Source organism: Cryptomeria japonica, chromosome 6 (genome assembly GCF_030272615.1).
Source record: "Cryptomeria japonica chromosome 6, Sugi_1.0, whole genome shotgun sequence".
Taxonomy (NCBI): Eukaryota; Viridiplantae; Streptophyta; class Pinopsida; order Cupressales; family Cupressaceae; genus Cryptomeria; species Cryptomeria japonica.
The window spans coordinates 121,279,972-121,303,933 of record NC_081410.1 but is presented as its reverse complement, the minus strand read 5'-3'; the positions used below and the strand labels follow the sequence as shown (position 1 = coordinate 121,303,933).

The 23,962-nt window shown below is 37.7% G+C and overlaps 1 protein-coding gene across 1 annotated transcript in view; it reads right to left on the bottom strand.

Annotated features, from left to right (window-relative positions):
• The window catches only part of LOC131053725 (protein TPLATE), a 116,843-nt gene extending 93,401 nt beyond the window's left edge, over positions 1 to 23,442 (bottom strand). The window contains exons 1-3 of the mRNA XM_057988344.2: positions 22,577 to 23,442; positions 21,518 to 22,038; positions 19,666 to 20,262 (exon numbers count right to left, since the gene is read on the bottom strand). Of these exons, the coding sequence (XP_057844327.1) occupies positions 19,666 to 20,262; positions 21,518 to 22,038; positions 22,577 to 23,189 (1,731 nt within the window). The 5' untranslated portion in view covers positions 23,190 to 23,442. The remainder of the gene's footprint in view (positions 1 to 19,665; positions 20,263 to 21,517; positions 22,039 to 22,576) is intronic.
• Between the last annotated feature and the right edge of the window lie 520 nt (positions 23,443 to 23,962).

Here is a 23,962-nt window from a genome sequence, read left to right as displayed (position 1 = left end):
GTCGGCACTATCAAGGTGTAGCGTGGGGACCTTTTGGAGAGCCGAAAGGTATAGGGCTTGGCCCTGTATATTGGAGAAGGAGATGGCCCCCTTAGGCGGATTCCAATGTTGCCCAAGGCAATTGGAATCCGCCAGGCCCTAATTATAAACAACAGATGACACAACCCTTGGAGATCCATGTGATAAACCTTATAGAATTACTTCCTTGTCATTATGTTGGAAACTAGTTCCATCTTTTGAAAATCCTGATAGTATCTACTTAAAGAATGTAGCCATTGAATGCCCAAAACCACATCCGTATCACCTTTATTTACCACAGAAATCTTCACTTAATTGGGTTCTCCCCGAAATATTGTTTAGTTGTCGAATTCTTTGTGTAAAAGGGGTAGCCATTAGCCATAACTACCTTCAAATCATCAAAGTTTTCAGCCTTCCTCATCACCAGACCTTCATCAATGAAGTTATGTGTAGCACTACTATCAACTAAGACAGACACATTTTGACCTTTTAAAACACTAAAAATTCTAAAAGAGTGATATTTGCTTGCCCTAAAAGTGTTGCAAGTGTACCACTTGCAAACTCTTCTTCAACTTGTTTCCTCATCTTTCTTTCAGGTTCAAGTTCTTCCTCCTCTAATTCTTCATTCATCATTACTTCTATGTGGCATACTTAGCCCTACTTGGAACACCAATGGCTCGGCTCCCATTGTTCTCTACAATTAAAAATAAAATTGCATGGACACGAATATGGATACAATATCGAATACCGATACGAGTACGACTACTTTTCAAGAACTTTGATGCAAATACGGTAGGATATGGCGAATCTGGTGCAGCTTAAATCAATGAGTTTTTTAATCACGTATCGATATGGTATCTACGCCATATCAGCACCATATAGTATCCATACCCATTTCAAGTATGGTGGTATGTGTATTGAGGGAAGGCGGGTGGCATATCCTACAACCGTGATTAAAACACAATTTCTTCTTTCTAAGCTCATTCTTGGTTTTTTCAGCCTTGTTGGATTAAGGAGCTAATGCCCTCGGTTGCCAATTATCCTTGTAAAAGGGTTGCTTATGTGACCTGATGGTAAATTCTTGGGATAGATCTTGTTTTTAGGTGTGGAGTCTTCTAAATTTAAAGCCCTTTAAATAGCATCTTGTAGAGATGATGATCCAAAAGCTCAGACCAATACCCTAAGTGATTCAAAGAGTCCTTTGAGAAATAAAAACTTGGGTCTGTTTTCAATAATATATGGCACCATGATCTTTCAAATTTTGTTACATATTCTTCCATTGTACCCCATTGCCTTAGTTGTGTTAACTCCTTAAAATGCATCCCCAAGTTTTTTCTATCAAACCTTTTGATGAGTCTTTTTGTGAAGTCGGTGTATGTTACAATTAGAAGATGCCACTATGAAACTAGCCCATGATGCCACCATTAATGTGTTGTTCACTCTAAGTGAAAAATGGCAAACTTCATGGCTTTGTCTTCCATCAAGGTATAGGAGAAAGATAGGTATCTAGTTTTTGGATCCATGCTCGAACCATCAAACGTGGAGAGAGTCGTCTTACTTAATCTCATAAGTCTTTGTTGGGTTGTCTTCATTATCCTCTTGAGTTGTTTCTTGATCTTGCACTATAATATTCTCCAAATGGAATTTTTCTTCTAAGGTCTCGATTAAGTCTCAAATATGCATTTATGCATTCATCAAAGTTATTTGCTGCCTTGTTTGGTTCTTCTTCTTTTTGTGACTACTCATCTCCAGGTAAGAATGTAGGTTGTGTTACTCTAGGTGATGATCTCAATGGAGTTCTATTGTTATTTTCGGAATGGTTTGAATTAACATCTCTTCCATTGGTTTGTCTAGGCCTAAGACCATTGGTTGTATTATTTATATTTTTTAGTGTTTGGAGAAGTAATTGTGTTATTTGTTCTTGTCGCTGCATATAAACCTTCAATTCATTCTCTTAATTTACCTCACGATCACCCATTTTATTGCCTTTGATTTGGTTGCTAGATGCCTCTAGTTTTTTTCCTTTCTCTTTCCAAGACTCGTTGAAATCATTGGCTCAATTGCATATACTACTTTTTAGATCCACAGGCTGGCAAGATCAAGCCTCTAATACCAATTGCAATGTCCCTTATAAGAATACTCCTGACTTTTGCTCTAGAAAAATCATTCTTACTCAAAATGATATTAAGCTTGCTCTCCCCAAACAAGCAAAATCTTGGAAGTTGCTGCCTTTCTATGATCTACTTATTGGCAACTTCCCAGTTATTCCTACAGGATCCACTATGTTTAAGGGTATCTAGAAAGCTTGGGAGCAGGTGAAAGGCCATATTAGTAATAATGGTTTAGCGGAAAACAATAATAAGCTTCATGCTTACAGATCCATTTGGTGGAATCTAGAGCATAAGAATAAACCCCTTGCCTTGCTTCAAGGATGTTCTACCAAAAGTTGGTCCTTGAAAGGAATTAGGTGTTTACAGAATATGTTGGCAGAAGGTCGGTTAAAATCTTGGGCTTCATTGACTAGAGAGTATGACCTTCCTCAATCAAATTGGAGAACCTACTCCATTCTCAGGGAGTCATGCAGGAATCTGCAATTACCTAAAATCTGTATTCATGAGTGTAAAAGTCAGTCAGCTAGAATAGAGTGATGGCACTAAAATCCAATAGATATCTGCTAACCTAGTTTACAGATCTTTAAGTTTCAAGAATTCTATTTTAGATTACCACAACATAACATGGAACTTGTGTCTAAGTGAGAATCAATGGAAAATCATGTTTAAACAGCTTTGGTCTAGAAGTTTAGAGTCTAAGAAAATATGTTTCAAATGGTTATTATTACTTCAAAAATTGCCTTATAAGCTTAATCAACAAGATACTGAAATTTGTACAATGTGTAGACAGACAGAAACCATAAGACATATCTTATTTGATTGCTTCTATGCTAAGGAAATTTTAAACTTATTTTGTTTTAATTTTAAAGGATGGAATGGCAATGTTAAATCTTCTAAAATCTTATTATGTGGGGTAAATGATTTGAACAAAGAATGTAATATGTTCTAGTTAATTTTGTCTGTTGTCCTCATTTTTTAATTTTCAAAAATGTGTCATTTTTGTCTCCAAGGCACGTTTTACGAGGTGCAAAACTCACATTTGTTAGTGTCAAATCATTGGGGGGTGTCTTTGCCATCATTGTCCAAATTTTGGTGAGTTTGGTCTTCTTTCCTAGCCTTTTGTGCAATTTCGGGTTTCAAAGCAGTCACTGCAAGTGGGAAATTTTCCTTGAATTGCACGTTTTATTTTTCTCTTGTTTTAGTGTTGTAGAGAAATTTTAAAACAATTGCAAGTGCACTTTATTTAAAACTTGTCACTTGTAACTTACTTTTTATTTCCCCCTTGCTTTTTATGTCTTTTAAGTCATTGTAGGAACTTTTTGGACAAATTGCAAGTCAATTTAAAATTATAAGTTTAAAAAGAACTTGTAGTTTCTTTAAAAGTTCCTACTTAAGTGATTTTTAGATTTAATAGGGATTTTATTTCCCTCCTACATGTTTTATGTCCTTTTGGTTGTTTTAGTCTTTTTAAACTTGTAAAAAAGGATTTTATTTCCCTATTACAAGTCTTTTAGTAAAGTCATTAAAACTTGTAAAGGGGATTTTATTTCCCTATTACAAGTTATTTTGACATGTCTTCTTGTCTTTTGTTCTTGCAAACCCGAATTTGCTTGGGAGATGAAAAAAGTGAGCAAATTAAAACATGTAAAGGGATTTTAGAAACCCGATTACATGTCTATTACAAAGCATTTTAAACTTGTTTCTTTTCCTCAAGAACCCAACTTGCTCCTCTCTTTAGAGTTCGATTTTGCCACAACTTCTAACCAATTTTGGTGGAGGAATCTATGGGATGAGGGGGCGTTTTGAATTCAAGGCGGATTTCATGCTTTTAGAAACATGTTGCAGCTTGTATGGTTGCCATTGCGTTGTTCTTTGACTGCGTTTTTTCCTTCATTAGCCGTTTTTTGGAATGCCATGTTATGGAGTTGGAATGCCACGATTTGGAGTTCGAACTTAGGCGTTTTGGTTCCTATTCTTCCTACGCAAGTTTTCCATGAGGTTTGACCTATTCTTCCTCCATATTGAAAGTCGTTTTTGCTGCAATTTTGTTTCTCTTTGGACGTGGCTAGGGTTTTGGAGTTTGGTTGTTGTCTATTTTAAGAGTTGTGTTCTTCCTTTCAAGGATTGTTGCATCTTCTTTGAAGGCATCTTGATCAAGCAAGGTATGTTTTGTTTTCAGTTTTGTCTTTATTTTATTTTTGTTGTTTTGAAATTCCTTGATTGATCATGATAGTTGTTTGTTTTGTTCTTGTTTCAATTCGGGTTTGAGAGACTTGTTCCCATTTTTACCCAAGTCTTGAATGCAATTTGAGAATTGCATTGTCTTTCCCTTCACATTTTTACCTCTTTACTTGCATTCGGGTTTTTTAAATTCGATTGCAAGTAGGATGGAAATGTTAATTTTTCTCCTTTGGCTGAAAAGACTTAATCCACTTTTGCCAAAACTTCAAGTTTCAAAGTTGTTAAAAAGCTTGTCTTTCCAATTTCGGGTTTTAAAAACCTGATTACAAGTAAAGGTTTTTCCCATTCCAATGTGGTTAAAATGAAGAGGATCTTCCAAAATTCAATTCATATCCATCCGCACTCATTAACCTTGTTCACAAGCTTCATTCCCATCATTTCCCACATATCAAGATGTTGGTTGTAATTAGGGCCAACGGATTCCTATTGCCTTAGGCAACATTAGAATCCGCCCCCTTCATATAGGGCTAGGCCCATCACCACACGGCACTAAGGTTTGCACGCCACACTCAAATAAACACGCCTCCTTGATAGGGCCGACCCTATCAAGGTAAATTAAAAGGAAAGCAATAAATAATATGGTTTAAAGTATAAAGGAGGCCGACATGATTAGGAAACTATATGTCTCCTATAAATACAACATTTTCCTCTCATTAGCACAATCAAGTTTCATGTTGACAAAATAATCTTCGGTGAAGAGCGAATCTTATACTTATGCATTCAGCAATATCAAAATCTTCCATATAGTGGCAGCGAACTTCATAAGGGTTGCATTAGACTTCAAACAGCAAACAGCAAACCTCACATGTTGTAGCAGACCCAAAATAGGAGGGTGCGAACTTGATCAAACAGCAGCAGACCTTACATTGAAGGCAGCGAACTCCCTTAGAGACAGCAGATCATCATCCAATATTGAAGACTCCATTAAAGGGCTGTAATCAGATAAGGAGGACTGTAACCTAATTATTCCTCCCTCATGGTGGCTGTAAATCCAGATAAGTGTGTAATGTCCTGTTGAATTCTAAATCATAAATCAGATCTGAGGATCCTTTGGCTGGGTTTTTCCTCCTAGGAGGTTTTCCCAGGGTAACTGTGCATTGTCTTTAGCATTTCATTTCCTTTATTATGCTTAAAGTCTGAAAACAATAAATTAATTAATCTAAATCTAATTTTCTGAGTTTTATTCAATCTGAAAGTACTAAAATTAACATGGTATCAGAGCTAATTGGTTAGATCAATCTTCAGATTTAAAATTCAGTTCACCTTTATTTTCAGTTTGCTGTAGTTTTTGCAAATCAGGTCAATGGGGCTGAAAGTTGAAGATAGGCTTGATGGGAATCTAAATTTTATTGCATGGAAAGTTCGAATCAAGTTGGCTCTCGAGGAAGAAGACCTCCTCCAATTCATAGAAGAAAAAGAGTTAATTGAGCCCTCGGATGCTGCTGAGTTAAAACAATTCAAAAGGGATGATGTCAAGGCCAGGAAGATCCTCATTGATTCAGTCAAAGATCACCTCGTCACCTCTATTGCCTCATTCACCACTGCAAGGGAAATGTTCAGCCATCTTCAAGGTACATATGAAGTTAACAATCTTAGTAGGGCAATTACGTTAAGACAACAACTACTTAATATCAAAATGGCTAAAGAAGATTATGTTATTTCCTACTTCATGAGAATTTCTGAACTAAAGAATCAGCTAGGTTTAATTGGTCATAACATGGAAGACAAAGACCTTGTCATGATTGCCCTTAATGGCCTACCCTTCTCTTGGGAATCATTTATCCAAACCATAAGTGGCCGGTCTGAGCTACCTTATCTTGATCGTCTTAAAAATGATTGCATCCAAGAAGAGTCTCGCCTCTTCACAAGAGGTCAATCCAAGAGCCCTCATGTAGATGAGCATCACATGCTTGCTGCCCAATGCAAGAAAAAGGGTAATTGGAAGCAACATTATCCTAAAAGAAATAGGGAATCAAGACCTTTTAGTTCCCAACGCCCTTGGAAGAAACCAAGAGATACTTCGCGTGTGCGATGCTTTAGATGTGACAAATTCGGTCACTATGCTAAGGAATGTCAGTTTAACCCTAAATGAAGTCTCAGAACACAATGATGACTTCCTATTCATATCTGCCCTATCTAGCAGTATTCCTTCAGATAGCAATACATGGTTGATTGACAGTGGTGCCTCTAGACATATCACAGGTTACTGTGACCACCTTTCAGGTCTTGTAGAAAAGGATACCAATCTTCACGTGGTAATTGGTGATGACGCTCGTTATTCGGTAAAGGTTCTGGTTCTACTTCTCTAAATTTAGATTCTGGTATTTCATTACATCTTAGTGATATACTGTTTGTTCCTGGAATTAAAAGAAATCTAATTTCCATTTCTGCCCTAAAAGATAAAGGTTATCAAATTGCATTTTCTGAAGGAAAAATTCTTGCTTGGTCTAAGAAAGCTAGTTTCAAATCTGCTCATATAATTGGTCATAGATATGATAGTCTTTATAAGCTCTCTACTAACCCTATTCAAGCCCTCATTAATGAGGTCCCGGAATCCTATGAGCTATGGCATAGAAGACTTGGACATCTACATTACCAAGCTCTTCCATCACTTGAAAGGTTAGTCAAAGGTATGCCTAAACTCAGTCAAGTTCATGATAACATTTGTAAAGGTTGTGCTATTGGTAAGAATGTTAAAAGTCCATTTCATAAAAGCGAAAATAGAGCTAAAGACAAACTAGAACTTGTTCACTCTGATTTATGTGGTCCTATGTCTATGGCATCTCCTAGAACGTAATCTTCATAGATGACTTCTCTAGGAAAACTTGGATCTACTTCTTGAAATCTAAAGAATCTGATGAAGTGTTAAGTAAATTTAAAGAATTTAAAGCATTATCTAAAAACTCCTCTGGTAAAAGAATTAAATGTTTAAGATCTGACAATGGAGGTGAGTACACCTCCGGAAGCTTTCATGATTTTTGCGTTGAATCAAGAATTAAGAGGGAGTTTTGTGTTCCATACAATCCTCAACAAAATGGTGTCGCTGAAAGAAAGAATAGGACCATTGTGGAGGCTGCAAAGGCTATGATCCACGATCAAGACCTTCAGAGTTTTCTATGGGCTGAGGCTTCTAGAAGTGCAGTATATATACAGAATAGATGTCCTCATCGTGCTCTAAAGAACATGACCCCGGAAGAAGCTTTCACAGGTTCCAAACCAGACATCAGTCATCTCAGAATCTTTGGAAGTCCCGTCTATGTTCATATACCTAAAGAAAAGCGATCAACATTGGAACCCTCCGGAAAGAAAGGCATGCTTGTCGAATACAGTGAATCCTCCAAGGCATTCAGGATTTACATCCCAAGTCAAAGGTACATTGAGGTAAGTAGGGATGTTACATTTGAAGAAGACATTGCTTTTAAGAAATCAAAAGGCTCTTGTGTTATTGATGAATCTAATATTAATCAAAATACAAATGTTGATACTAACCCTGAGATTCAGAGGGAGCAAGTTGAACCTCCATCCCAAGAGGATCATGATAATCTCCCTGAGCCCATGAATCCCACTGACATTCCCAGTGACATTATCATCTCCAAAAAGAGGCCACTTTGGGTAAGAAACACCATTCAAGAAGCAGAAAAATTTGCTGCTCCAAGTGGCACCTTCCGTGAATCTAAGAGACCTCGGGTATTTTCCAACTATGTTTCCTTAATGTGTAATCTCATTGAAACTGAACCTTGCAATGTTGAAGAAGCCTTAAGTCATCATGCCTGGAAGCTTGCTATGGATGAAGAATATCAGTCAATCATCAAGAATGATGTATGGGACCTTGTGCCCCAACCCAAAGGTAAATCCGTTGTTTCCTCTAAATGGTTGTTTAAAATTAAACATAATGTTGATGGTAGTATTGAAAAATATAAGGCTAGATTTGTAGCACGTGGTTTTTCCCAAAAGGAAGGCATAGATTATGAAGAAACATTTGCCCCTGTTGCTAGATATACCTCCATTAGAACGATCATTGCTATTGCTGCTGCTAAGGGTTGGAAACTACATCAGATGGATGTTAAGACTGCTTTTCTCAATGGTGTCATTGAGGAAGAAGTCTATATTGAGCAACCTGAGGGATATGAGATCCAGGATAGATTAACTCACATGTGCAGGTTAAAGAAAGCTCTTTATGGTCTTAAACAAGCCCCTCGTGCTTGGTATGAAAGAATTGATAAGTATTTGTTAAGTCTAGGCTTTCGTAAAAATGATGTTGACCCTAACATTTATCTTAAAATTGCAAATGATGAAATGTTGATTTTAGTTCTTTATGTGGATGACTTATTTCTTACTGGTAAAAATGAACTTATTATTGGATGCAAGAAAGATCTAGCTTCTGAATTTGAAATGAAAGATTTAGGTCTAATGCATTATTTTCTAGGTTTAGAAGTATGGCAAAGATCTAACGAAATCTTTCTAAGTCAAGGAAAGTATACTATTGACATTCTGAAAAGATTTAGGATGATGGATTGTAAGCCAATGTCTACTCCTATGGAATCTAACTTAAAGAAGTTGAGTATTTCTGCAGCTAACTCTGATTTTGCAGATCCATCCGAGTACCGACAGTTGATTGGATCTCTGATGTATCTAGTCAATACTAGACCAGACATATGTTTTGCTGTGAATGCTCTCAGCCAGTTCATGAGCCTACCCAAGCATGTTCACCTGGTTGCTGCCAAGCATATCCTAAGATATTTGCGAGGCACTATTGGTTTTGGGCTGAAGTATCCACTTAACACTCCAATAACCTTGGAAGGTTATTCTGATGCAGACTGGGCTGGAAGCGTCAAAGACAAGAAAAGTACCTCTAGTATTTGCTTTAGCTTGGGTTCTGCAGTGATCTCTTGGGCTTGCAGAAAACAATCCTCAGTGGCATTGAGCACTGCTGAAGCTGAGAATATTGCTGCAAGTGTAGCTTCCAGAGAAGCAGTATGGCTTTGTAAGCTTCTTGCTGGACTGTTTGGTCGGCCATGGGATCCTACAGTCATTCACTGTGATAACCAGAGTTGTATTAAAATGTCTAACAATCCAGTGTTTCATGACAGGTCAAAACATGTGGAAACTCATTTTCATTATGTTCGGGACATGGTGCAAAGAGGTGCCATACAGCTGAAGTATGTCAGCACTGATGAGCAGGTTGCAGATATTCTTACCAAGCCTCTAGCAAAAGTGAAGTTTGTGTACTTCAGGGATAGACTTGGTATTGTGGAAAATGAATCTCCAATTGAGAGGGAGTCTCTAGTGCAGTGATACTTTGTATTGTATAAATCCACCCTCTGCGGGCAATGTAAGGTGGTAACGTAAACTTCTCAAGGAGAAGCATAATTCTTAAACCATCCTCTGCGGGCAATGTAAGATGGTGTTGTAAATGTTAACCACCCTCTGCGAGCAATGTAAGGTGGTATTGTAAACTTCTCAGGGAGAAGTGTGATTATTAACCATCCTCTGCAGGCAATGTAAGATGGTATTGTAAATGTTAACCACCCTCTACGGGCAATGTAAGGTGGTATTGTAAACTTCTCAGAGAGAAGTATAAACTTTAACCATCCTCTGCGGGCAATGTAAGATGGTATTGTAACCTATGACCATCCTCTGCGGGCAATGTAAGCTGGTAAGCAAAGGATCCTCTCCACCCTCTGTGAGCAATGCAAGGTGGATCTAGTCTATGCTTGTGTGCAAGCTGGAAGATTATGATTATGATTCTATTCCCTAATTAAGAGGGAGTGTTGGTTGTAATTAGGGCCAGCGGATTCCTATTGCCTTAGGCAACATTGGAATCCGCCCCCTTCATATAGGGTTAGGCCCATCACCACACGGCACTAAGGTTTGCACGCCACACTCAGATAAACACGCCTCCTTGATAGGGCCAACCCTATCAAGGTAAATTAAAAGGAAAGCAATAAATAATATGGTTAAAGTATAAAGGAGGCCGACATGATTAGGAAACTATATGTCTCCTATAAATACAACATTTTCCTCTCATTAGCACAATCAAGTTTCATGTTGACAAAATAATCTTCGGTGAAGAGTGAATCTTATACTTATGCATTCAGCAATATCAAAATCTTCCATATAGTGGCAGCGAACTTCATAAGGGTTGCATTAGACTTCAAACAGCAAACAGCAAACCTCACATGTTGTAGCAGACCCAAAATAGGAGGGTGCGAACTTGATCAAACAGCAGCAGACCTTACATTGAAGGCAGCGAACTCCCTTAGAGACAGAGATAGGTTTCTTACTTCAGCCTTACAAAGAACTTCCCTCCTGAAAAGCCAGTACTACCCCAAGCAAGAAGATAAGGTAGAAGTTCCTTGCCCAAGGACACAAAGATCATTAAGGATGCAAATTCTCGTTTGAGTTCAAGATGTTTTCACCGATCCAGAATATTTCAAGTTCTAGCATCCTGCTGCAGCATGAAGATCATCATAGACAAAAGATGATGCAGTTGGAGTTGTGTCTTTGGACACTTAGATTAATTATGCATTTGTAATTTTGTTTTGACAAATTACATGTAATGTCAAATTTCTAATTGCAATGTCACTTTCACTTGTACTTTTGTGAAAATGTAATTACATGTAGGGCAACTATAAGTTGAGTTAGATTAGGACTATAGTTGGAATAAGTCATGGTGATTGAGAGAATTTCTCAAGTTAGTTAGGATCCTCCCACCTTTTTCTCAAAGCTCCTCTCCTATAAATACTTGATGGGATCTATTGTAGTTTTGATCTTTTGGCAATGCAACAAAATTCTGCCAGATTGTATGTGCACTCTAAGACTTTGAGCTTAGATGTAAATCAAATTGCTTTCAATAAAAGAGGCAAGTTGTGTTGAGACTTTGCGCCAATTCAAGTTGTTATGTGACGACATTTTCTGGAGTTGATTGTGAATTTTGTTCTATTATTCAAAAGAGATTTAAATTCAATCTTGTAGACTTTGAGCTCCTAATTGCATTTGGAGATATAGGTTTGGTTTTAGACTTGGTCTTGCAGACTTTGAGCTATTTATCACGTTTGAAGCTAATGTGGAAAGCTCAAGTAAAGAAATAACTTGTAGACTTTGTGCTGCTTTTATTTTTAAGACTTGTGCATGTAAGGTGAAGTGCATCATATAGACAGACTTTGAGTTGTTGTGTGTTGTACATTCATATTATTTTGAAAAGGTTGATAGGATAGTAGAAGTGCTAAAGACTTTGTGTTTTCATTTCTGTTTTCCTGTCCCGGGGAAGTGACGGAGGTCTTTGTGCCTTCATGGAAACTTTGCTTCAAAGTCTCATTTCTATATTTGTTGTTATTTATTTCCAATTGCTATTACTTTTTTGTGAAGAGAAAAGAGTATAGTTTTTTCTTGAAAGAAGAAGAAAGACTGTTGTCTCACCCATATTAGATTAGTTTAGTTTGTAGATGGGGGAGCCTTCCCTAAATTAGGAGAGTATCATACTCACACTGTGGCTGAAACCACAATTTTGCACATCCCCACGTGTACAAAATTTTCAACCAACATTGTCTACTGAAATCTTGTGGTCAATTCGGATTGCAAGGAATGAGGAAAAGTTTCAAAATAAGAGAAGGTCACTACATGAGCCCTATAAGAAACTCATATTTTACATTGTTGCAATGCAGATAACCAAGACTATGGAGATTTCCAAACCCAAGTTTTTAAAGCTGCTAGAAGTTGGAATGGCCAATTGGAACAGGACTGAGAGTACATATGGATTTTCTTGGCCATTTAACAAAGTTGAGCACTCCTATAATGTCCCTTTACTAAATCACCTTATATTTTGCCCTAAATTCACAAATCCAAATGAAACAAGAATATAATAGAGTTAGAGATATAATTCTCACCCAAGAATAAGATAGAATTAGTTCATTTGGATACCTACTGTTGTTTATAACTAGGTAAGATGGGTTCGGATTGCCTTAAGGCAACATCCGAACCCATATAGGACTAGGTCCTATCTTAAAGGGGTAGCGTGCCCCCAAGACAAGTCCGGCCCCATCCTCCATGCCACTCTAAAAGCACCACACCTCAATAAAGTAAATTGGCGCCAAAAGGATTAAGGCCAACCTAGGATATATGGGTTAAAGACTCATATAAATAAAGGTAAATTACAAACACAATTAATCACTTTTATCTCTCATGCAATCAACGAACTAGCTCTGCAACTAAAGGTGCAAAATTACTAAAGAGGATTGTGCGAACTTGTCCAAGAGGATATAAGGCATTTTGGTGCAGACTTGAAGTATTTAGAAAGGCAGATCTGATATACAAAAGGGATCAGATCTAGAGAAGCAAGCTAAGTATTGTAGTTGTGCAATTAAAATTGAATACATAATCTGACCTGTGGGTCTTTAATGCTGGGTTTTTCCTCCTTGGAGGTTTTCCCAGGGTATTTGTGTTTGTCTCTTGCTTTCTTGGTTCATTCTTGAATTTACTTGATTATGGTTTACTAAATGACAACAAATAATTAAATGTTACAAATCTGATTACTGAACTAGTGCACAAATTTAACATGGTATCAGAGCTAAGGTGTCACTAACTTCAGATTTTAGTAAATCATTTGTTGCATATAGTTGTTGTTTGTTTTCAGATTAAAATGTCAGGTTTGAGGGCTGAAGATAGACTTGATGGAGCCCTTGATTTTGCTGCTTGGAAAGCTCGTATTCTATTGATCCTTGAAGAGAATGATCTGCTGAAATTCGTAGAAAAAGAAAGGTTGTCCCCTCCAGAAGATGCTGAAGAGCTGAAGCAGTTCAAGAAAGACACCCTCAAGGCTAGGAAGATCATAATTGAATCCGTCAAGAATCATCTTGTCACTGTCATATCAAAATTTGTGTCTGACAGGGAAATGATCAAACACTTGGAAGGGATGTATGAAGTCAACAACCTCAGCAGGGCTCTTGCTCTAAGGCAGCAGCTTCTTCACATGAAAATGAAAGAAGAAGACTCAATCATAGCCTACTTCATGAAGATCAATGAACTAAAGGACAAGCTAAGTACTCTTGATTGCCAAATTTTGGATAAAGATCTTGTTATGATTGCATTAAATGGTTTGCCTGATGAATGGGAACCATTCATTCGTAGCATTGGTGGAAGAGTCGATCATCCCAACTTTGAGCGTCTTCAATCTGATTGCATTGAAGAGGAATCTCGAATTGAGGTAAGAGGAAAACTCAAGAACTCTCACAAAGATGATAATCATGTTCTCTTAGCTAAATCTAGGAAAGGTGGACATTGGAAGAAAGAAAAGAGAAGCAAAGATTTTAGATCCTCCTCCTATGATCCAAGGAAGAAGTCAAGAGATTCCTCTCACATTCGTTGCTTCAGATGTGATAAGTATGGTCACTATGCCAGAGATTGTCAGAATGATCCCAAGGAAAGGGAAGTCAATTTAAATGAAGTTGTCGAACAAAGTGAGGATTATCTTCTTATCTTTGCTCTATCCAGCAATGTTTCTACGGACAGTAATACTTGGATAATTGACAGTGGTGCCTCTAGACACATCTCAGGTTTTCGTGAGCATCTTTCAGATCTGATTGAAAAGGACACCAACCTTCCTGTGGTAATCGGTGATAATGCTCGATACTCGGTAAAAGGTTCTGGTACTACCTCTTTAAAACTAGATTCTGGTATTTCCTTACAACTCTGTGATATCCTTTTTGTACTTGGTATTAAAAGAAATCTTATTTCCATTTCTACCTTAGAAGATAAGGGTTTGCAAATAGCATTTTCTGAAAGGAAAGTATTTGCTTGGTCTAAGAAATCTAATTTCAAAACTGCTCGTATTATTGGAAATAGATGTGATAGTTTATATAAGCTTGCAGCTAATCCAATTCAAGCTCTCATCCATGAGGCCCCTGAATCATGTGAGTTATGGCATAGAAGACTTGGACATCTACACTTTCAAGCTCTTTCCACTCTCGGTAAAATGGTTAAAGGTATGCCTAAACTTAGTTTATCTCATGATGATGCTTGTAAAGGTTGTGCAATGGGTAAGAATGTAAAGAACCCTTTTCATAAAAGCGATAGTAGGGCTTAAAAAAAGTTAGAACTTATTCATTCAAATTTATGTGGTCCTATGTCTGTAGCATCTCCTAGCGGCTTCCTTTATTATGTTATCTTCATAGATGATTTCTCTAGGAAAACATGGATTTACTTTCTTAAATCTAAAGAGTCTGAAGAAGTCCTAAACAAATTTAAAGAATTCAAAGCCTTAGTTGAAAACACTACAGGAAATCGAATGAAATGTTTAAGGTTTGACAATGGAGGTGAGTACACCTCAGGTAGTTTCTATGATTTTTGTGTTAAGGCAAGAATTAAGAGGGAGTTTTGCGTTCCCTACAATCCTCAGCAAAATGGAGTTGCTGAAAGAAAGAATAGGACCATTGTTGAAGTTGCAAGAGCCATGATTCATGATCAAGACCTGCAACCTTTTCTATGGGCGGAAGCATCCAAAACAGCAATTTACATTCAGAATAGATGTCCTCATCATGCTCTAAAGCATGTAACTCCTGAAGAAGCCTTTACAGGAATCAAACCTGACATCAGCCACCTAAGGATATTCGGGAGCCCGGTGTATGTGCATGTGCCTAAAGAAAAACGAACCAAGTTGGATCCCTCTGGAAAGAAAGGCATCTTAGTGGGATACAATGAATCTTCCAAAGCCTTCAGGATCTACATTTCACATCAAAAGTATGTTGAGGTAAGTAGATATGTAACCTTTGAAGAAGATATTGCTTTCAAAAGATCTAAAGGTTCATTATCTGACAATAATGATATGGTGATTGAAAATCAAGATTCAATAGTTGATGCTAACCCTAAGATACAGAAGGAGTCCACTGACCTTCCGGATCAGGAAGTTCAGAATGACCCAGCAGAACCCATGGACTCTACCGATATACCTCAGGATATTGTGGTCTACAAGAAGAGACCACTTTGGGTTAGAAACACGATTCAAGATGCTGAAGGATTTGCTGCTCCCAGAGGAACCTTTAGAGATAGCCAGAGATTCCAAAATCACGCCAACTACATTTCTGTGATGTCTAATATCATTGAGTCTGAACCTCACAACGTCGAAGAAGCTCTGTCCCATCATGCTTGGAAATCAGCCATGGATGAAGAGTATGGGTCTATCATCAAGAATGATGTTTGGGACATTGTACCCAGACCCAAAGATAAGTCTGTTGTTTCTTCTAAATGGTTGTTTAAAATTAAGCATAATGCTGATGGTAGTATTGAAAAATACAAAGCTAGGTTTGTAGCTCGTGGTTTTTCTCAAAAGGAAGGAATAGATTATGAAGAAACTTTTGCTCCTATTGCTAGATATACTTCTATTAGATCTATAATAGCTATTTATGCAGCCAAAGGTTGGGAGTTGCATCAAATGGACGTTAAGACAGCCTTCCTCAATGGTGTCATTGAGGAGGAAGTCTATATTGAGCAACCAGAAGGTTATGTAATCCATAAAAGAGATTCTCATGTTTGCAGGTTGAAGAAAGCCTTATATGGGCTCAAACAGGCTCCTCATGCTTGGTATGAAAGAATTGATAAGTACTTACTAAGCTTAGGATTTTGTAAGAATGATGTTGATGTTAACATTTACTTAAAGATTTATAATGATGATATGCTTATTTTGGTTTTGTATGTGGATGATTTATTTCTCATTGGTGAAAATAAATTAATCATAAGATGTAAGAAAGAATTAGCCTCAGAATTTGAAATGAAGGATTTAGGACTAATGCATTACTTCCTAGGGTTAGAAGTATGGCAAAAATCCAATGAATTTTTTCTAAGTCAAGGAAAATATACTATTGATATTCTGAAAAGATTTAGAATGATGGATTGTAAACCCATGCATACTCCTATGGAATCTAACATAAAGAAGTTAAGTGTTTCTGCAGCTAACTCTGATTTTGCAGATCCATCTGTATCTAGTCAATACTAGGCCAGACATTTGTTATGCTATGAATGCCCTCAATCAGTTCATGAGCTTGCCTAAACTTGTTCACCTGGTGGCTGCGAAGCACATTCTAAGATACCTGTGTGGCACTATTGGTTATGGGCTGAAGTATTCACTTAATACCTCAATCTTCTTGGAAGGCTATTTAGATTCAGATTGGGCAGGAAGTGTCAAGGACAGGAAAAGTACTTCAAGTATCTGCTTCAATTTGGGCTCTGCAGTGATCTCTTGGGCATGTAGAAAGCAATCTTCGGTAGCATTAAGCACTGCAGAAGCTGAGTACATTGCAGCATCTGTTGCATCCAGAGAAGCAGTGTGGCTTCGCAAACTCCTTGTTGGATTATTTGGTCAAGCTAGTGGTCCTACCACCATTCATTGTGATAATCAAAGCTGTATAAAGATGTCAGTAAATCATGTGTTCCATGACCAGTCCAAACATGTGGAAACGCACTATCACTTCATTCGGGATATGGTGCAAAGAGGCGCCATTCAACTAAAGTATATTAGCATAGATAAACAAGTTGTGGATATCCTTACCAAACCCTTATCCAGAGTGAAGTTCGAAGAATTCAGAGACAGACTTGGTATTGTGGAAAATCAAACCCTGATTGAGAGGGAGCTCCAATCACAGTGACTCTATATGTTGCACTTTGATCATTCTTTGCTTGTGTGCAAGAATGAAAAGTATCCAATCTATGCTTGTGTGCTAGATGGAAAATTGTAATTATGTAAAGACCCACTTGTGTATTACACTTTCTATGCTTGTGTGCTAGATGTAATTCTATGCTTGTGTGCTAGGTGGAAGATGTAATTCTATGCTTGTGTGCTAGATCCATTCTATGCTTGTGTGCTAGATGGAACTCTAAAGATTCAGATTATGTATTCTCTTCTTCCCTAGTTAAGAGGGAGTGTTGTTTATAACTAGGTAAGATGGGTTCGGATTGCCTTAAGGCAACATCTAAACCCATATAGGACTGAGTCCTATCTTAAAGGGGTAGCGTGCCCCCAAGACAAGTCCGGCCCCATCCTCCACGCCACTCTAAAAGCACCACGCCTCAGTAAAGTAAATTGGCGCCGAAAGGATTAAGGTCGACCTAGGATATGTGGGTTAAAGACTCATATAAATAAAGGTAAATTGCAAACACAATTCATCACTTTTATCTCTCATGCAATCAGCGAACTAGCTCTGCAACTAAAGGTGCGAAATTACTAAAGAGGATTGTGCGAACTTGTCCAAGAGGATATAAAGCATTTTGGTGCAGACTTAAAGTATTTAGAAAGGCAGATCTGATATACAAAAGGGATCAGATCTGGAGAAGCAAGCTAAGTATTGTATTTGTGCAATTAAGATTGAATACATAATCTGACCTGTGGGTCTTTAATGCTGGGTTTTTCCTCCTTGGAGGTTTTCCCAGGGTATTTGTGTTTGTCTCTTGCTTTCTTGGTTCATTCTTGAATTTACTTGATTATGGTTTACTAAATGACAACAAATAATTAAATGTTACAAATCTGATTACTGAACTAGGGCACAAATTTAACACCTGCAATCAAGTTAGATAAACATTGAAGATATAATTCATGAGATAAATCCACTTCTAGGGTTAAAAGAAACATATAGCAAATCTAAACTATTATGAGGATAATGGGACATGAGATAAGGGGCATGATAAGGTGCCCTAAAAATCCCCTAAGCCTAGGCCTAAGAGCAGATTTCCTATCCCTCTTAGCCTCATGTGGCCTTCTGCCATCTCATATGAAGTGGTGTACCCAGTGACACATTCATAGCCATTCCCCGTCATCATGCCATCCTTCTCACCCTTTTATGATGGGAGGTCCCTTTAATTCATCCCAACAATCAATCAGTATAGGGGTTGTAAGGGAAACTACAATAGGGTGCCCCAAAAAGACCCTCTACCCTGGGCTCAAGAGCAGATACCTTGTCCCTCTTGGCATGCCATATCATATGAGGTAGTGTGCCTAGTGAGGGATCCATAGCCATTCCCCCTCCTTGCATTTTCTTACATACCCTACCATGATCGATTGTGCAAATTGGAAATCATATATATTATTGCTCATATCTAATATGGTTAAATGCATTATATTAGCATATAGGGATTTTATGCATCAATTACTGCATACATCAGATTTATATATTTATATATATTAAACAATTATTTATGCATACCACAAAAATTAGAGTATCATTAACTCTGGATTAATATGGTTTGGATCTGGATCTGATTTCTATTAGGAAGACTGTGGATCTCCTTTGATTGCCTGCTCCTTTGATATATTCCATTCCCTTTCTGCCCTCCTTCTCTCAACCAATTCCCCTTTATATACCTGTTACGGCTGGGGGTTATGCCTCTTCATTTGGAGGGATGCACCCTTCCACTTAGTTGGCCCATTTAAAATAATTAGCTATTTAATTATTTCATGGCTTGATCTTATTTGGTCGGCCCTCAATCAATTGTGCCAAGAGTATTTAAGGGTTCTCATCCATAAAACTCTTTTGTTCACCTTGGAGGGTTTTGGTCCTCCTTGATCAAGGTTTGGGTTTTCATCCAAACTTGGGAAGAGAATTAAGGATTTTCTTCCTTAATCTCTCGTGAACTTGGAAGGGTTCTCGTCCTACCTATTTGCAAGTCACTTCCTCAAATTTAAGAGTGATTGCTTGAATGCTTGATTGATTTATTGCTGATTGCTTGATTGATCTTTGCTGATTGTTTTTTTCTTGATGGATTGGTGATCTTTGCTGATTGTTTTTTTCTTGATGGATTGGTGAGTAAATGCTTGAATGATGATCTCTTCCCAAGAAATGATCTCCCATTTATATCTTATTATTGAGCGAGTCACAAACTTCTATAATTACTACCCTTTGAAAGAGTACAACCCTTCATCTTAATTACCATCTTGATTTCATTTTAGGAAATCGCTGCCCTTGAAAATTTCCTTGATTTAATTTTAATCAGCTTCCTCTATGGATTGTTAGCATCATATTTAGTGCCATCTATATTTTTTTAATCACCTAAGTTATAATTTTAAGGGGCTGTGACCAGGGTTTAATACAGGCTGCGATCTGATTTTTAGCAGGGGCATGACATATATGAAAGCTCTTGGCAACATCATTCGGTTAAAAGAAAATACTAGAAATTGCAGATGTGAGCGCATAACCAATTTAAATCTAATTAAAAGGTTTTGCAAAGATGTAAATAATGCATAATAAAAAAGGACTTGCAAGAAATGGACTATCTATGTACTCCATCTACAAAGTCTACAAAAGAAATCATGTACCTCAGATAAGTCTTTGACAAGCTGCTGTTGCAAAGTACGCAGTCGTGTTTCATTCAGAATTTGATCCTGTGAAGCTCCATCCTTAACCTTCTTAACACCTCCCCTGGTATCATAAATATGGCACAACCTCACGAGTAATTTCAAATAACAGTCCATTGCATATGTTCTTCCTTCACAATCCCATTTCACACAAGGCCTACAAATTTCCACAACCTCCAATGCAGATTCTGTCCAGTTCATTGCCCCATAACCTGTGCCATAAGCCAATGCTCCAATCACTCTGCTTTCAGTGCCCAAATTTTTCTGTGTAGGAAGAGGAAGGGACAACTGAAAACAGCTTTCAACTAGAGAAGCCACCAATTCTTCTCGAAACAAACTATTACTCATGACATTGTTTAAATCCTCTTTAATCCTCCGTTCTTCAAAAAGTGAAGTAATATCAGTTCCAGCATGTGGTTTTTGCCCTCTACGTACGCTCTCCTTAGCAAAAAGATCAACACAAAGAGCTGTCCGACAAATACAAGCAAGAGCATGCATTCGATCTGATTCTGCTCTTAAATTTCTGACCATAAGAAGCAATCTTCTAAAAAGAGAAACCTGTATAGAAATCACAAAAAACAAAGTTCCATCTTATTGTTACTGTGGTATTTGAGAAAAGGTATCAATTTCAGGGTTTAATATTTAACACAAACACGTGCACTGCAATATCCAACAAGAGATGTGTCATGTAAACATGTTTATTTTTTCATCATATCCTTCAGTTATGACTTTCACAAAAAAGTCAAGTAAACACAGCACAATTGTCTTTTTATTTTACCTTTTCACAAAGGGAAAAGAAACAATCAAAAGGTAAAGATAAGTTTGCAAGAAACCTACATAGTTTTGGAAGTAAAGACGATCCGAATTAGCCAAAATAGCATGATCTAGAAGGAATCATGTTGAGGATAGCAGATAGAATTCTACATAATCGGGTTTAATCAACAGGCCATGGATCGCAAACTGATCTAACTGGCCTCTTTATGGGGGGTTCCCCGCTCTCCCGTCGGTTCCCTATATTTAGTTTGTGTTGAATTTTGTTTTGTAGCGACCTGTAGTGGCAGCTGTTATGGACTTATCCTTGGGAAGGTATCCCTTTTGGGAACGCATAGTTGTCTTTTCTGGATTTCAATTGAAATTTTGTCTTTTGTGGGCAGAGTTTTTTCTTTTCTGGATGAAGCAGGTGATCTGGGAAGAAGAGCAGGTCAGATGTATTAGAGTTGGGGTAAGCTGAGTGGGGTAGTGATTTTTCTTTTCGTTGTCCAAAACAAGCTCTACTAAGGCGTCCAGTTTTTGTATCTGTTTTTTATTATAAATTATAAAACAGTGTCATATCATTTTGGTATAGAGTGAACACGAATTCTTTCATATCTAATTTCTGTATTTCTTGTTATTATTTATAGCCCCGACTATGAATTGTAGGAATAGTGCCTTCTAAAGGAGTTGATGTTCAGGACAGAGTATTTGAACCTTTAGACTGATTTGCAGGAGCAAAGGCTTATATACATCACAAATTATCTATAAACATTTTACCATTGGGTCATTTGAGCCTTTAGAATGAAGCAAGAAGAGAAGGAATGAATAAACAAAAGTAGAACAAAATATAAATTCATCACTTGAAGCAGGAAAATAGCAGTAGCAGACAACTAGATCTTCCAATATCTGGGAGGTGGTTGTGTAATATTCATGACTACAACAACATCTTAGCCTTTTATACTGATAGTACTAACAATGACAAATGAATACCTGGATCAAGAACAGAAAACCACAAGCTACTGCCACTCAAAACAAAACTAATTCTTCAGATTCTACAAACCTGCACATGAATGTCCAGCAACTGCAGATTGGTAGCCACAGCCCTTACAATGCTCTCTCGCGCTGCAGAAAACTCCATCCGATCCCAAAGTGTAAGGATTGCTGTAATTGACCCAAAAGCCCACTCTGGCTTCCCTCCAGGGACATCTGCCAACGAAAGTAAATTGATCCCCACCTCAAAAACCAACGCTGGATCCAACGAATTCAAAAATGGTACAAGGTGCGAAACCACATCCGATACTCCAACCATTATCTCTGCATTATCAAACTCGGAAGGACCCATAGGGCTTCCATCATTGCCCCTGCCGTTCCCAGAAAGCTTCTTCAGGTCCTTAATAACCCCAGATGCCACTGTCTTGGATGCATAAACCAGAGGGTATACCGTAACCCTAAAGCTCTCCACAGGAAGCACTAAAGACCTGGCTATAAGCAAATTACGTCCGCTCCAAACAAAATTGGCTGTGGCAATAACCCAATTTGATCGAATTGCCAAAGAATTTTCACTCGGAATAAGCTTATCCCCTGCCAATAGGGAACACTTTAGCTGTTAATACTATCATTTTTTTAACAAATGCATTAGGCATTTGAAAATGAAGATCCGAGATTTTAAGCTTTCAGAGGCATATTATTAGAAAAGGATTCCATAAAACTGCGTTGGAACTTTTAACATTGCCAGGGTCCCAGAAACTCCAATGTAGTTGGATCCAGAAACCTTTTCTAACAATGAAGATTGAACTCAATTAATTAAAGGAAACTATATATATACACTCTACAATATGATATTGATTAATCTTTTAAAGAAGCTCTACTGCGTAACCTGCGTAGGGCAAAAAGTAATACGCAAGCTATCCAGAAGAGCTTCGAGAAATGTTTTCCTGCATCAATCTCGGTTCTATATATAAAATCTGAAGCAAATACAAAAACAAAACGAAAAAGGTTCTCGTCAAGAAAAAATACGAATTCCCCGGGACAATTTAAATATTATGCGGTTGATTCCAGGAAACTCGCTGTATATCACAACTTCTAAGAACAATGTGTGCTAAAATAAAACTTCCCCTACCTGCCAAACGGCTCATTCTCTTGGAATTGAATTCCTGAAATAGCCTTCCTATGGCTTCAAAGGCGACCGTGGAGACCGCATCAGAGGAATCCAGCATATTGTTGCCAATTTGCTTCCACCAGGAGCTTACTTTGTCCAATAAATTAACATTACTTTCACAAAGAGTTACAAGATCGTCCCGGGCGAGAATTGATCCTAGGGTTTCAGTAATTGCGTAACGAAGCTTGTCGCTTTCAGATACAAGGCAGTTGGTGATCTCTTTGCTACAGTCTGTGATGAGCTTGCCGAGCCTGTAGGAGGGAATCGCGGACAGAAAGGATACCCCGGCAGCTGTCACGTCAGGATCAGGAAAATCAAAGTCATTTTTTATGCCTTTGCATACTATTTCCCACTGGTCAGCAGTGAGGCGCGTGCAGCGGATGAGGTCGAAGGCGAGCTTTTTGCAGACGGCTGAGGCAGGTGATGCGATGATTTCGTCGCAGGCGCATTTTGAAACAGACGAGATATCTCTGCCAGCTGCCGAGTGTTGCAAGGCCTGCAGGAGGGCTCCCGCTTGACGCAGCCCGTCGTTCGAACGGAGATCCGACTGGATCTGTGCAAATATGGCGTCCATTGCGGTCTGATCGGTAAAGGGATCAAAATAAATGAAATTGGTATCTGGGATTCGAGCCTAGGTCTCCCCTGACATGTTTTGTGAACGTGACAGATGTGAGATTCGAACCTCCGCCGAGGCGGCGAAATGGCTTTCTGTTTTGTTTGAACTTTTTGGAGGAGCGAGATCGAATTCTGTTAAATTGTCAAGTTATGATCATTTCCATTGGACCCTGTTGCAAAAGAAATTACAAAACCGGGTGGTTAGTTGGGTAGGCTAGCGTAGACCAATACCTTACAGAATTTAATTATTTATCTGTTCCTTTTTGTTTATAACTTTTATAAGTGTAAAGGAAATATATTTTCGCCAGGTTTTAGTAATTGAATAAACATTAGTATACATATAATTCAATTAGTTGGTCTTAGATGTATGTAATCTATATATTAAACAAGTCTAGGCATTGGCATAGTATTTGCTTTTAAAATATGATAACAATAAAATTAGAAATAATTTTTATTTTTATTTTAATAAGTAATTTCTGTCATTATGGGGGTAGAGCCTTCTATTGATAAATCAAACAGATTACATTAATATTTTATTTATTATAAATATATGTAATTTATATATATAGTTGTTTTCTGGATTTGATTGTGTGACTTTTTTTTGCATCAATATTTCCGATCGCACTCTCTGATCCATCATCAAGATGTTTAGAGAATGCTAAGATATGAAAGAATTCCAGGATGTTTAGAGATGTGATTTGTTTTAGTTTATAATTATTAAAAAATAATTTT